The sequence below is a fragment of the Phascolarctos cinereus genome, unplaced genomic scaffold, assembly GCF_003287225.1.
Source record: "Phascolarctos cinereus isolate Bilbo 61053 unplaced genomic scaffold, phaCin_HiC Scaffold_2;HRSCAF=192, whole genome shotgun sequence".
Lineage (NCBI taxonomy): Eukaryota > Metazoa > Chordata > Mammalia > Diprotodontia > Phascolarctidae > Phascolarctos > Phascolarctos cinereus.
The window spans coordinates 352,477,964-352,492,963 of NW_027555625.1; the positions used below are offsets into that span (position 1 = coordinate 352,477,964).

General features: G+C 43.1%; 1 protein-coding gene across 1 annotated transcript in view; it reads right to left on the bottom strand.

Annotated features, from left to right (window-relative positions):
- Positions 1-15,000, bottom strand: part of ADSS1 (adenylosuccinate synthase 1) — an 89,957-nt gene that overhangs the window by 4,464 nt on the left and 70,493 nt on the right. The window contains 6 exon segments of the mRNA XM_020979480.2: positions 3,776-3,925; positions 7,586-7,683; positions 9,290-9,414; positions 12,009-12,163; positions 13,472-13,598; positions 14,855-14,936. Of these exon segments, the coding sequence (XP_020835139.1) occupies positions 3,776-3,925; positions 7,586-7,683; positions 9,290-9,414; positions 12,009-12,163; positions 13,472-13,598; positions 14,855-14,936 (737 nt within the window).

Consider the following 15,000-nt stretch of genomic DNA (forward strand, 5'->3'; position numbering starts at 1 on the left):
GCTTTGCTTGTAGCTGGTTCAACATCCTTGTCTTCTTCTGAGTTTGTGTCTTGAACTTCCCTGTGACCATGGTAGCTTTTTACGGTCAGGTTCTGTTTGTTGTTGTTGTTCGCTCATTTTTCCAGCTTATTTCCTGACTTTTAACTTTATGTTAAAGTTGGGCTTTGCTCTTAGGGTGGAGGGGGCATTGTCCTAAGCTTCTGGTTTTTCGTCCTGCTATTTCCAGAGCTAGTTCTGGGGCTCTGTAAGTTTTCAGTGCTCCCAAGGTGGTATGATCCAAGAAAAAAATGTGGTGACCACTCTCCTGGCCTGTGCTCTTCTCTTTACCAAGGAAGGACCCCTGCTTCCTTGCAGTTGCAAACGCTGGTGCTCCTCTTGGCTGTGGAACTGTGGCCAGGTCCCCTGTACCCCTGCAGCCAAAAGCATTAGTGCTCCACTTAGCCGTGGAGCTGCAGCCCAGAACTGCACACGGGCAAGGTAACAGGGTCCTGTACCTATTACCAACAAAGGATTCCCTACGATCTCTTTCTGACCAGTTGTCCCACGTCCTTACTATCCATGGGTTTGGAGCTCCTGAAGCTGCGGCTGCCTGCATTGTAGTCACCGCTGAGGCCTGCTCCTGGTTTTGGGGTGGTGGTGCTGCTTCTGCCTGTGTTATACTTTGGGCCATCTGTGGTGACCTCCCAAGTTGTCTTGGGCTGGAAAAATGGCTCACCTTGACCTTTTGTTGGCTCTGCCACTCCAGAATTCGATTTGAGGGATTGTATAAAGTTGTTTGGAGGGGAAGGTTGGAAGAGCTCAGCTGAGGTTCTGCCTGTGCTCCCCTGTCTTGGCTCTACAGCCAAACAATCCTGAGAAGAAATTGCTAGAGTGGGAAGAGGGGAGGATGGAGTGGGAGGAGGAGGAACAGAGGAGGGGGGGAAGGAAGAGAATCTTCGGCTTCAGCCTCCTCCCTGCACTCCCTCATGCGTGGTCAGAGGATTCAGATTTTTCCATTGGCATCCTAACAGCATCCCCTGGTAGAGAAGCAGCTGGCAGCAATGTCTGCATCAAGAGCCAGGAACAGACTGGTTACAGTGAGGAACAGGGCTCTCCAAGAGGTCCTCTGACTGCAGATGCAGCATTCTTTCCATTGTATCACCTTGCTTCCCAAAGCCCTCTCCAACTGAGATGCTGTGAATGAGCAAGTCATTGCTTACTCCGAGTCCTGGATCTGGTATTTATTAGCTTTATGACCTTGAGCAAGTTACTTGCCCTGCCTTCCTTACTGAGATGTGAGGAAAGTTATTGGTAACCTACAGCACTTGTTAACTGTGACCTGTCTTAACCTTTGGCCCAGTACCATCATGCCCGACACTTTGTTCATTATTATTTGCTTGTTATTTCCTGATGAATCTGGACGGCGAAATTAGCCTAGTTAGAACATTTTGATCAGTCCTCCCTCTAATCTCCACCCTGCCATAAAAGATTTTTTAGATCAAAAAACAAATCAAGATTTGAAATAACAATAACAGTAATAATATTATGATATTGAAAATGATAACTTCTCTAGGACTTTACAGAGTGTTTTCTTCCTAACAAGCAGGGAAAGTAGATAATGCCAGGGGTTATTGTATCCAGGTTCTCAATCCTTGAGTCATCAGCCATGACTCTTGTCATTGACCTCCATGTACAGTCAATTGCCCAATCTTGTCAATGCTACCTCCACATTTCCCCTTCCTTCTATTTATACAACCTCTACCTTAGCTGAAGTGCATAATTTCTTGCCTGGACTACTGTGATAGCTTCCTAATTGACCTCCCTGCCTCACGTCTCTTCTTTCTTCAGTCTATACTCCACACACCTGCCAAAGCGATATTCCTAAAGCATAGATCTGACCATGTCATCCTTTTACTAAAAAAACCCTTCTATGTCTCACTATTATTGCTAGGATAAAATGCAAAATCGTCAACCAGGGTTTTTCTAGTCTTATTTTACATTACTCATCTTCATTCTAGACAAACTCTCCTCCTGTTCCTTGCACGTGACCTTGTATCACCCACCTCTGTACATCTGCACAGACCTTTGTCTGGAATGAGCTCACTCTTCTCTGCCTTAAGAATCCCTACCTCCTTCTCTAAGACACAGTTCAGGCGTCATCTCTTCCACGAAGTCTTCCCGTTCTGATTTTCTCGCCCCTCCCCCTAGTTGCTTTGTATTATTTGGTGTATACTTTATGTTTACTTGTCTTGTTCCCTCTGACAAAATAGAAGACCTTAAAGATAAGGTCTCTTTTGTCTTAGGATCCCCAGCACCCTGCCACAGAACCTCACTCATAGCAGACACAGCGTATGTTTGTTTGATTGACTCTTGACAGATGACAAAACTGAGAGATGACTCGGAGAACTGAAGTCACTTATCTAGTCGCACAGATGCTACACACGGGCTCCAGGGCTCAAGCTTGAGCATTCTGTTTCCAAGCTCGGCGTCTTTTTACTGTTACCTTTCAAGTTGAAATTAATTGTTCCCTTTTACATACCACTGTGGTTAATGATGTGGCTAGCTGGTATAGTAAGTAGAGTGCCAGGCCTGGAGTCAGGAGGACCTGAGTTCAAATCCAGTCTCAGACACTTACTAGCTGTGTGACCCTGGGCAAGTCACTGAACCCTGTTTGCCTCACTTTCTTCATTTCTAAAATGAGTTGGAGAAGGAAATGAAAATATCTTTCCTAATCTCTAATATCTTTGTCAAGAAAACACCAAATTGGGGCAGCTAGGTGGCACAGTGGATAGAGCACTGGCCCTGAAGTCAGGAGAGCCTGAGTTCAAATCTGTCCTCAGACCAAACACTTGACACTTACTGGCAGTACGACCCTGGGCAAGTCATTTAACCCCAGTTGCTAAAAAGAAAAAAAAAGGAATGAAAAAAAAAAAAAAGAAAACCCCAAATGGGGTCACAAAGAGTTGGATGTGACTGAACAACAAATGGGTAATGATGGCATTCTTTCAGTGCTTTATACTTTCACAAGTATGATCTCACCTGAGCTTCACAATAAGTGAAGTAGATATGATTGTCCTCTTATTTTATCCTTCCATTTTATATGAGGAAAATGAGACTCAGAGGTTAAAACAATTTGCTCAAGATCACCCAGAAAATCAGTGGCACAAACAGGAGCAGACTCCATGCCTGCTGATATCCAGACCAGGGCTCTTTCCAACTCTCTGTTTCTTTTTCAAAAAACCCCACACAGCTTACATTTCAGATTTTTACATTCCATCACTGTCTGTCCCATCATCCCAGACCATTTTAATTACAACATAGGTCAGCACTTGAGGAGATCTGAGTGTGCCTAGTGTCCAGGACAGACCTGGTGGGTGCGTCCCAACCAGACAAGTAGTGCAGGGCAGCTAAATGATGCTGCGGAGAATCAGAAAGACTCATCTTCATGAGTTCAAATCTGTGCTCAGACTGTGTGTGTGTGACCCTGGCAAAGTCACTTAACCCTGTTTGCCTAGTTCCTTTAACTGTAAAATGAGAAGGAACTGGCAAACCACTCTAGTATCTTTGCCAAGAAAACCCCAAAATGGGGTTAGGAAGAGTTGGAAGTGACTGAAATGACCCAATAAAAACACACCTGCTGGGGCAGCTAGGTGGTGCAGTGGACAGAACACCAGCCCTGAAGTCAGGAGGACCTGAGTTCAAATCCGGCCTCAAACCAAACACTTGACACTAGCTGTGTGACCCTGGGCAAGTCACTTAACCCCAACTGCCTAAAAGTTAAAAAAAAAAACCCCACCTGCTACGCCAATGTGATTCTCCACAAACCGGATGTAATTCTGAGCCTTAGGAGGGAGGTCTTCCCATTTTCTGGCCCCAGTTGTATCTGTTTTCCATCCAGGCATGGTTTCATACTCCACTTCCACCTTCTGAAGTATTTCCTGATTAGCTAGGGGAAAAAACATGGATTCATCGCATCTCATAGTCACAGAATCAAAGGGCAAACTTCCCACCCAATGAAGGAGTCCCTTCTACATCCCCTGTCATAGTGAGGTTATTCAGCCTCCTTGTATAACTCCAGAGACAGGGAACTCGCAGTGTAACAAGGTAACACAAATCTCCTTTGGAACCAATTTATATTCTAGTAGTACCACTACTAGGTCTCTATCCCAAAGAGATAAAAGAAAAATGGAAAGGACCTATATGTACAAAAATATTTTAGCATTTCTTTTTGTAGTGGCAAAGAATTGGATTATTAGGGGGATCCCCATCAATAGGGGAATGGCTAAACAAATTGTGGAGAATGATTAGGAAATAGCAATTGAATAATAGTGAACTAGGTATGATGGTACCAGGCTAAAATTGTGTGTGTGTGTGTGTGTATGTGTGTAGTCTGACAAGTGGGGGTGGTTTCAGAAAAACCTGGTTATGGGGAAGAGGAGGAAAGGCTTCAAAGAGGAGTTAGCATTTGAGCTATGCTTTAGAAGAGAGCTAGGAATATAATAGTGGAAGGCAAAGACAGGATAAAGACACATTGGTGGCATGTACAAGTCATGTTCAGGGTCAGTGAATGGTGCTGGAGCATAAACTCTCGAGAAGAATATGAGAGATAAGGCTGGAAGTGAGCATGGCCTCAGATTGTGGAGGATCTTGGATGCCTCACAAACAAGCTTTAATTTTAAAGTGAGCAATAGAGAACCGTGGACAATTTTTGAGTAGAGAGACAGGCAGAGCTCTGTGTGTATGTCTGCTGAGTTGTTATTACTGTAATGATGACCAGGTATATGAATAAGGAAGATGATTTTGGCTCTATAAATTTTGATCCTATCCCCCACTTGGCCTGTCTCCTTCTGGAGACCTCAAGGGCTGTACTGATAGATTCCCAGAAACAATATTCAGACAACCTTTAGGATCACTTCTCTACTGTACTTATCATGTGATCCTTTATTTTGGTGTTGTGTTCCAGGGTTACCTGGCTACAAGCCTGCCCTGTTTATTCTCTCTGTGAATGGAGGAGGGAGTCACAGGGCTCTGAGTGCTGGCGCTCTGTTCCAGCTTCAATTTCCTCATCTGTCAAATGATATGTGTGTTATCTACCTTACGGGAATGCTGTGAGGAAAGCACTTTCTAAACCCTTAAGTGTTATGTAAATGTGAAGTATTATGTAATAATAGTTGTGTAACCATGAACAATTCATCTGACTTCTCTGGGTCTCAATTTATTTGTTAAATGTGGATAGTAATAGCTATACAGACTGCTGTTACTCAGGACTGTTCTGAAGAAAATGTGTAAACCCTAAAATGCTTTAGAAAGGTAGGTATTGTTGTGGTATCATTTTTTATACAGTGTACGGTGTGGCCTAGTAGAAGGAGAGGAAGGCAGACCTTAGTTTAAATCTCACCTTTGATGATAGCTGTGTGACTCTGGGTAGGTCACTCAATGTCTTTGGCTTTAGGCAATTTTGTGGGATTTATCTACTCAGTCATAGAGCAGTTGTGATCAGCATTCATATATTCTGGTATCATCTTTAGTCACCCCCTTTCACTGCTTCTTCATTCCTCCAAGAGGCAGTAGGGGTTAAAGATAATAACCAGGCTGACACTTCTGTTTCCCATGAGGCCCAGGTAGTGTCCATCCACTCAAAAGCACAAGGCAACTCAGGTTACAGTGCCAGAGGGCTCAGATAATGAACCAGAACACAGATGAGGCTGGAGGTGGGATTGGGGGGGAGGGGACAACCTAAGGCTTCCACTCTCTAAATACAGCCTGCTCTGAGCACAGCAGCAAAGGGTGATCAGCTAGCTGAAGAAAGCTGGGTAGAAGGTGTTGTGTGTAAGAGGGGACAAAGCGAAAATAGGGCAGTGGGAAAGAAGTAGCATCATGGTGAAATACAGACTCAGTGTGTCATAGCCAGGAGGGATTTTAGAGATCATTTAGTGCAACCTCTTCATTGTACAGAGAGGGAAACTGAGGCCCAGGGGCAGGAAATGACTTGTCCAAGGGCATGCAGTAAGTTAGTAGCAGAGCAGAATGGGACTCTCTTGTCTCCCAGTTCTGGCAGCCTTCCACTATACATACTATTCTGCCTCTTTTTCTTTAAACCAAGGACAGTTGTGTGCCTTAAAAAAAAAAAAAAGAATGGGACCTGTCCATTTTGGTAAAATCAAAAGATTTTAAGTTATCCATGGAAAAGCTCCTTACTGTATGAAATTATTTATAGCAGTCCTTCACTTTCCAAAGGGCATTCACATGCGTATTTCTTTCAATACCCGTTGCAATTTCAACAGGTGCTTACAAATGTTTAATGAATGACTGATGAATGAATGAATGAGATAAGGAGGCAGGCAGGCATGTATTATCCTTCGTCTTCATCAGAGGTTTCTGAGACTCAGAAACCTGAAAAGAACTGTCCAATGTTACACGACTAGAAAGCAGAAAGAGTTAGAAATAGAACCTAGGTCTCTTGCCACTCAGTCCCAGACTTCTGTTGTTCTATTTCTAGCTGATAATAACCACAGTAAGAAGTAGTGAGTAGGAAGTTGTCCTCAGGGTCAGGAAGACCTGGGTTCAAGTCCTTTCTCTGACACATACTGGCATATAATCTCTCAGTGACGTAAGCATTGGTGAAAGGAATTCCTACACAATCATAGGTCCAATTAAAAAAAGCAAATCATAGGATCTTGGGGTTGGACAAGACCGCCAAGATGATCTAGTTCAGTCCTTACCTGAACAATAATCTCCTTGGCAACAACCCTGACAAATGGTTGTCCTGCTTCCCTGGAAAGAGTGACATGGAATCCACCAATTCCCTAGCAATCCATTCCACTTTTGGACAGCTTCAATTGCTATGCCCTCCTTCATGTTAAGCCCAAATCTTCCTTGCCGCAGATGTCTTACAAGTTCTGCCCTCTGGGGCTAAACAAGTTTAATCTCTCTTCTCTATAACAACCTTTCATATACTCAAGATAGCAATCACGTCCACCGTGCGTCTTCTCTCTTCCAGGCTACAGAGCCCCAGCTTCTTTGACTGAGCTTCCGGTAGGACGATCTGTAGTCCCTCCCTTGTCCTAGATGTCCTCTCCAGAAATCTCTAATTTGGCACTGTCCCTCCTAAAATTGATTCCGTGGTTTACCAAACATTTTACACATACCATGTTATTTAATCTTCCTAGCAAGCAAATACTGTGATTTACAGAGGAGAAGACAATCTCATAGAAGGGAAATGACTTATCAGAGGTTACAGAGAGGAAATTGCACAGTGAGACTTTGAACTCTGGCCCCCTGATTCCTGGGCCAGTGTATTCTCTACCATGTCCTGTTGCTTAAATGACTGCGCTGCGGTGCAAGCAGATCTATCTCACCGTAGTCCTATTTATTATTTTGCAAGGCAGTGTGTCTCAGTGGCTCATAATCAGACCATAATAATCAAAATTCTTGTGTCAAATTTTAGGGACTGAAGGAACGGAAAAGATGCCTTTCTAAAGAACCTTTAATGAAGGTCTGCCCCAAACTCTGCCCCAAATTCTGACAAAGCCAACAGGGAAGGTGATGCACATCATTTAGGAAGGAGAGCTGACTAGGAAGGCAACCATGGTATACTCTAACTTACCTGGAAAGTACGGAATTCTTTTTCCATTCAGTTTGTATGAAACACCAATTTTAATCTCATCTAGGGCATCCAAGATATCCAGTTTGGTTAATGCCAGCCTATTCAAAACCAAAATATTTGAGAAAATGGTATATAACCAAATATTACAATATTAATAGCTCATATAATGCTTTAAAGTTGACAAAGCAATTTCCCCACAACTCTAAAGTAGGTCTGTAAGGGATCCCCATTTTACAGATTAGGAAAGTAATGCCCAGAAAAGGGCCCCTCTTCCATTGTCTTGTTTTCAAATTTCATTTTTTACCTGTGTAAATATTGTTTTCCTAGCTGGGCTATGACCACTATCTGTGGGTCACGAACAATGTTTCTCCTCCATCGTGCCTAGCACTGTGCTGTACACAGCACAGTGCTCAGTAAAATTTATAGAATGTTTCCCAAACTCAATTGGCCATTGAAAATTAGGAGGTTGAAATCTATACAAGCTTGTGCAGGAGAATGGGGATCTGGATATTCTGGGTGAAAAGGGGATTTAGAGAAATTGTGGAGCAAAATAGAGGAAATTAAGCAAATTTTAATGCAAAAAACTTTCACTTTAGGTATTTTTCATACATATATCAGTAATATAATAAATCTAATTTTCATATGCAATATAATTATACTAATAATATAAATATTTCATACCTATAACAAAATTATACATACATATGATATAATTAACATTTGACCTTTAGAGGGGAATATAGTGCTAATGTTGAAAATGTTAACATTCTCTGCCCAGCCCTATCCACAGCAATGAACAGCATCTTATAAAACGCTGTTTGAGAATGCTGTTGGAGATGGCTGAACAAATCAAAGAAGTGAACCTAATCCCAGTGCTCATCTTTCTACCGGAAGAATATCATCATTGGATAATGGTCCTATGAGGGAGCATGATATACTGGAAAGAGCACTGCACTCAGGGGTCTCCACTGCTTATGAAATGTGTAACCTTGGGCAAGTTACTTTTCTTCTCTGAGGCTCAATTTCACTGTCTTTAAAATGGGAATAATTATAATAATGCAAGAACTAGATACCTCACAGGTGTATTGTGAGGAAAGTACTTTGTAAAATCTGCTTCTTCCTGTCTTTCTAGTGTTCTTACACTTGAGTCACCTCCATACACTGCAGTCCAGCTATACTGGCCTACTTGCTTGTTCCTTGCACAAGACTCCCAACTGAGCCTTTTCCCTGTCTGTCCCCCACACCTGGAATGATCTTCCTTCTGGCTTCTCTGGCTTCCTTCAAGGCTCAGCTGGGATGCTACCTTCCGAGAGAGGCCTTCCCTGGTCCCTCCAGCTGCTAGTGTCTTCCCTCTGAGAGTAACTTCCATTTTCATTATGTATATGGATGTGTATGTGTCTACCTATGATACATATCTGTGTATCTATGTATGTATATGTACAAACACACATATCTTATATTTACAATTTGTTTTGCATGTTGACCTTCCCCTTAAAATGTGAGCTCCTTTTTTTTGTATCCTTGGCCCATAGCAGAGTGCCTGGCACACAGTAGGTGTTCATTGACTGACTGGCTTCCCTAATACCTCAGACTGTGAAATTCCCTAGGTGCTACCTAGGGTTGTTCTTTCTCAGTCTTCTTCCCAGTGTGGCCTAGTACAGGACTGAACAAAGACTAGATGCTTATCAGGGAATGATTACTTACGCAGTAAATCCATTGATCATGTGCGCGTATCTCAGAATCATAAGGTCTAACCAGCCACAGCGCCGCTTTCTGCCTGTGGTCACTCCCCACTCATGGCCTCGATTCTGTAACAGGTCTCCAATTTCCTGCACAAAGAGAAGGGAGATTTAATGATGCTGATTTATGCCTCTATTCTTTCCTCTCTGCCCAGTTAAAACACTCATCCTTCAAGACCCAGCTCAGTTCCCACTTTGTCCGTGAAGACATCCTGGACTATTCCATCCCAACGTTATCTCTTTACTTTCCGGCTTCAGAGTGGGAACCCCTTAAATTTAACACTTAATTCACAGAACTCTTGAATACCAGTGCAGAGAATTTTCAAGGTTATTTACTCCAGTGCCCACACAGAGGGGAGCTGCTAGACTCAATACCATGCCAAGTTCAGATCAGTTTCAGGAACTAGGTATATTTAGCTTAAAAAGAAAAGACTTAGGGAGAACATGATAGCAATCTTAAAATAATACACCGAAGAGGAATTTCATTTGTTCTCTTTGCCCCCAGAGGGCAGAAGTATATACAGAGGTCTATTTCAGCTTGATAGAAAAGAAAAACTTTGAACAGTTGGACATGTCCAGGTGAACCAGAGTGAGTGCCTGGCGAGGTGCTGAGTTTGGCATCACCAAAGCTTGTCCAGTGAAAGCTGGAGGGCCAGTTGTCTGGGATGTCGTAGAAGGGATTCTTGCTGAGATATGGGTTGGGTCCCTTCCAGCTCCGAGATTCTATAATTTTAAGAGCCAGGACCAAGTTCACGAAGCAAGTTAGTGGCAGAGCTGGGGGTTTCCTTCCTAGCCTGAGTTCTTCCCACACTGCCATAATTATCCCTTTTCTTGTCCTGTTTACTCTTTTACATTTATGACTATGTTTCAAAACTATGAGATCCCTGATGGCAGGAATGATGTGTTCTTCCCCCAGACTCCCTGATGAATGGCTGGGTAAAACACCTGGGGTGTTGCTGCCCTTCTTCCCTCTCCCAGATGTGGGACTGGTCAGAGTCCCCGAGGAGTCTGACAGGGTCCTCTTAACATTCTAATTACAATAGCTAACATTTCTGTGGCTCTCTAAAATTTTCTTCACTATTGCACTGGGAAGCAGATGGTACAACTGTTAGTACCTTCATTTTATAGAGGAAGAAACAGAGGTTAAGAGGAAATGACTAATCTACAAGTCTTGCACAGCTGGTAATTTGCAGACTCTGGATCCCTTCCACTGCATTAGAATGCTTCCCACACTGACATTTTTACAATATCCTGCACCATGTAGAGGGCAGCTGTGTGGTGCAGTGGATACAGCGCTAGACCTAGACTCAGGAAGATTCCTTTTCTTGAGTTCAAATCTGGTCTCAGATACTTACTAGCTATGGGACCCGGGGCAAGTCACTTAACCCAGCTTGCCTTAGTTTCCTCATCTGTAAAATGAGCTGGAGAAGAAAATGGCAAACCAGTATCTTTACTAAGAAAACGCCCAAAGGGGTCACGAAGAATCAGATGCAACTGATTATGTGCTATGGACTGTGCTAGTCACTTTACAGATATTATCTCATTTGAAACTCACAGTCAACTTGGTAAGTAGTGCTGTTATTATCCCCATTTTACAAATGAAGAAACTGAGGGAAACAGAGGTTATGTGACTGGCCCAGGATCACACAACTACTAAGTGCTTGAGATTCAATATGAACTCAGGTCTGTCCTGACTCCAGGCTCAGTGTTCTGTCCACCACCTCACAGACATCGGAAGCTGCAACTCAAAGACTTGTTCACTGTGCATAGGCGAGGGTTTCTGGTTTTTGTCCCAGTTCAGCCCCATGGATTTAGAATCAAAGAACATTTGGACCTTGGAGATCATCTAGCCCGACTCCCTCCTTTTACCATTGAAGAAACAGAGATCCTGAGAGATGGAGTGAGTCTTTCCTAGGGCTGCTTGGATAAGTCGCAGATGCGTGATCGGGACTTGGGTCTCCTGACTCTAAGTCTGGGGCTCTTTGTAGTCCATTTCACTTTCTTCTTGTTTTGACATTGTTTGGGACATGAAAGTCAAGTCAGTCCTCAGGTTCTTGGGGGCCAGGACTGTGAGTTAGACTTCTTATGTAGAGCAATAATGCACATAGCCCAATAAGTCTCTCCTGTTTATGCAGGACTACCATTTTACAAAGCACATTCATACTCCTTTTCTCTTGGGTCCTTAAAACAGCCCTGTGAGGGAGGCAAGATGCTACTTTATAGATGAGAAAACCGAGACCTACTGAAAGGAAGTGATATCTAATCAGTACCGGCTTTTCTACTTATTACTTGTCTGATTAAAGGAAACATCTCTGGGTCTCAGTTTCTTCATCTATAGAATACTGTTGTTGTTGTTCAGTCTGACTCTTTGTGACCTCATTTGAGATTTTCTTGGCAAGGGTACTGGAGTGGTTTGCCGTTTCCTGCTCTAGCTCATTTACAGATGAGGAAAGTGAGGCAAACAGGGTTAAGTGACTCACCTAGGGTGACATAGCTAATGTGTTGGAGGCTGGATTTGAACTCAGGTCTTCCTGACTCTTAGGCCCAGCACTCTATCTACTGCACCACCTAGTAGGACTAAATGATCTCTGAGGTCCCTTCCATCCAGCTCTACATATTATGATCTCATGGTACTCAGTAGACTCTCAGTAAGATAAGCTAGATGGTTGAAATGGCAGACTTACATTGATTTGTTCAGTAGGAAAGGCACCAATTCCCACGCGGGTGGTATAGGCCTTAACCACGCCAAATACCTCTCCCACATTCTGTGGCGGGATCCCCAACCCTGTGCATACTTCCCCGATGGTGCAGTTAGACGAGGTCACGAAGGGGTAGGTACCTGAAAGAGACAAGAGATTTCAACTAATGACATTTGAGGTGCCCCTGTTTTCCTTATGCAATTAAAAGACACTTGTTCCTTGGGAGGAAAGCTATGGCAAACCTGGACAGCATACTAAGAAGCAGAGACATCCCCTTGCTGACAAAGGTCCACGTGCTCAAAGCTGTGTCTTTTCCAGTAGTAATATTTGGCTATGAGAGTTGGACTAGAAGGAAACCTGAGGACCTCAGCATCAATGCTTTCAAAATGTGGTGTTGAGGAAGACTTTTGAGAGTCCTTTGGACATCAGGGAGATCAAATCAGTCAGTACTTAAAAAAATTAGTTCAGGCTATTCACTGGAAGGTCAAATATAGAAGCTGAAGCTTAAATACTTTGGCCACATAATGAGAAGACAGGACTCATTGGGAAAGACTCTGATGTTGGGAAAGATTGAAAGCAAAAGGAAAAGGGGATGGCAGAGGATGAGCTAGATAGATAGTGTCATGGAAGCAATTAACATGAGCTTGGACAGACTTAAGGAGATAGAGAAGGATAGAAGGGCCTGTTGTGCTACGGTCCATGGGGTTACGAAAAGTCAGACACAACTGAAGGACTGAACAACAACATAGCTGAGTAAAAGACAACTGGAGGTAAACATAGCAATATATTAAAAGTGTATTAGATAAGTACAAAACCAACAGCGATGTGAGGTCTGAGGGGTTATAGATGACTGGGGAGATCAAGGAAAGTTTTGTGGACAAAATGGTATTTTGATGTGGCCTTTAAAGTATAGAAAAGGGTGAGAGAGGATATTCTGGGCATTAACACACAAGATTTAACTACCAGTGCATTAGAGAGGTTCAAAGAAAATGCTCAGTAATGGGGTGGGGTAGGTGATTTACTGACAGATTAGAGAGTTAAAAGTGCTAAATCGAAGCCAAGAATTCTTCAGCCTAATCCACTTCTGTTCCTATAGGGGACAATGAATGGACATTCCAGCTTTCCCTTGGCTACTTCTCTCCTGAGATCCTCCACCCTCACGAAAACCTTCAGAGAGCATTACTCAGCTCTAGGGCTCCCCCACCATCACCTCTGAGCTGCAGATCAAAGAAACGGGTTCGACTTTACTCTTACCTGTCCATGACCTTGTGAAATCAGCATCCCCCTGTCCATGCCTGAATGTGATCTCGCCCTCTGTTTATTGAAACCTATCCCTGTCTCTAGCCTAGCATTCTCTAAATCATGCCAGACACTTAAGTAACTAACTGTTCCCTAGATACCAGCTATGACTTTGGGCCTGAGCTGGTTCCACTGGATTCTTAACTTACCAAAGTCAATATCGAGGAGGGCTGCATTGGCACCTTCCACAAGGATCTTCTTTGGGGGCCCATGGAGTGCTTCATATATAAAATATACTCCATCTCGTACCATGGGTCTGATTCTTTCAGCAAAGACCTGCCAGTACCAGCAGAAATGGAGATGATGAGCAACTTAGAGGAAAAAGTTCTCTCGGGGGCAGCTAGGTGGTACAGTGGATAGAGCTCTGGCTTTGGAGTGAGTAGGACCTGAGTTCAAATCTGGCCTCAGTCACTTGATATTTACTAGCTGTGTGACTCTGGGCAAGTCACTTAACCCCAATTGCCTCACGTACACACACACACACACACTCACACAAAAAGGCTCCCTCCTCCCGCCCTGACTTCTTCAAAACTCAACAATACTTTCTTCCAGCAGAAACATAGAGAAATGAGAAACCGTGACTCTAGACCTTATTGGGAGGGAGCCATTGGTATATGTGTTACCATGTTTACTTCTCTGCCTTCTTAGGATTCTAGGATTAGAACTGGGACTTAGAGAGACCACCTAATTCAAAACTCTTATTTTTAGAGACCAGAAAATAGAGGCCAATGGGTAAGAGAGAGAGTATTCAAGGTTACATGAGTAATACTGAGTCAGTCTCTTGATCGGGTCTTCTGATACTAAATCCAGCCTATTTGCTCTTAAAACAATATTGCTGTTACTGTATACAGTGTTCTCCTGGTTCTGCTCATTTTACTCCTTGTTATTTTGTGCAGATCTTTCCATCACTGAGATCACTTTTAGATCACTGAACTCATCATTTCTTTTTTTCTTCCTTTTTTTTTTTTTTGGTTAGGCAGTGGGGTTAAGTGACTTGCCCAGGGTCACACAGCTAGTAAGTGTTATGTGTCTGAGATGGGATTTGAACTCAAGTCCTTCTGAATCCAGGGCCGGTTCTCTATCCACTGTGCCACCTAGCTGCTCCTGAACTCATCATTTCTTATAGCACAGTATGTGGCTTTGGTTAAGTCACTGCTACTTTCTGGGCCTCAGTTTCCATACCTGTAAAATGATGAGCTTGGACTAGATCAGGAGTTCTTAACTGTTTGTGTGTGTGTGTGTGTGTGTGTGTGTGTGTGTGTGTGTGTGTGTGTGTGTGTGTTACGCACCTCTTTGGCAGTCTGGTGAAGCCTATGAACCGTTTTTCAGAATATTTTTTTTTAATGCATAAAATAAAATAAACAGGATTACAAAGGAAACCAATCATATTGAAATATAGTTATCAAAATATTTTAAAAACAAGTTCACAGGTCCCAGGCTAAGAAGCACTGGATTAGGTCTTTTCAATTTGAATTGAATTATTCATCCCATTTTGCTGTCACCTTTAGACAGCCCAGGCGCGGCATCTGTACCTTGAGTTTCTTCAGCTGTCCTTCTGTATCCACTTCCAAAGTAGGAAACATGGACTGGTACTGATAGGCCAGATTTTTGAACCTATAAAACAGCAGACAATGTGGTCTTTTCTCAGGTAGACTTCCAGAAGTACCCAGATGTACTG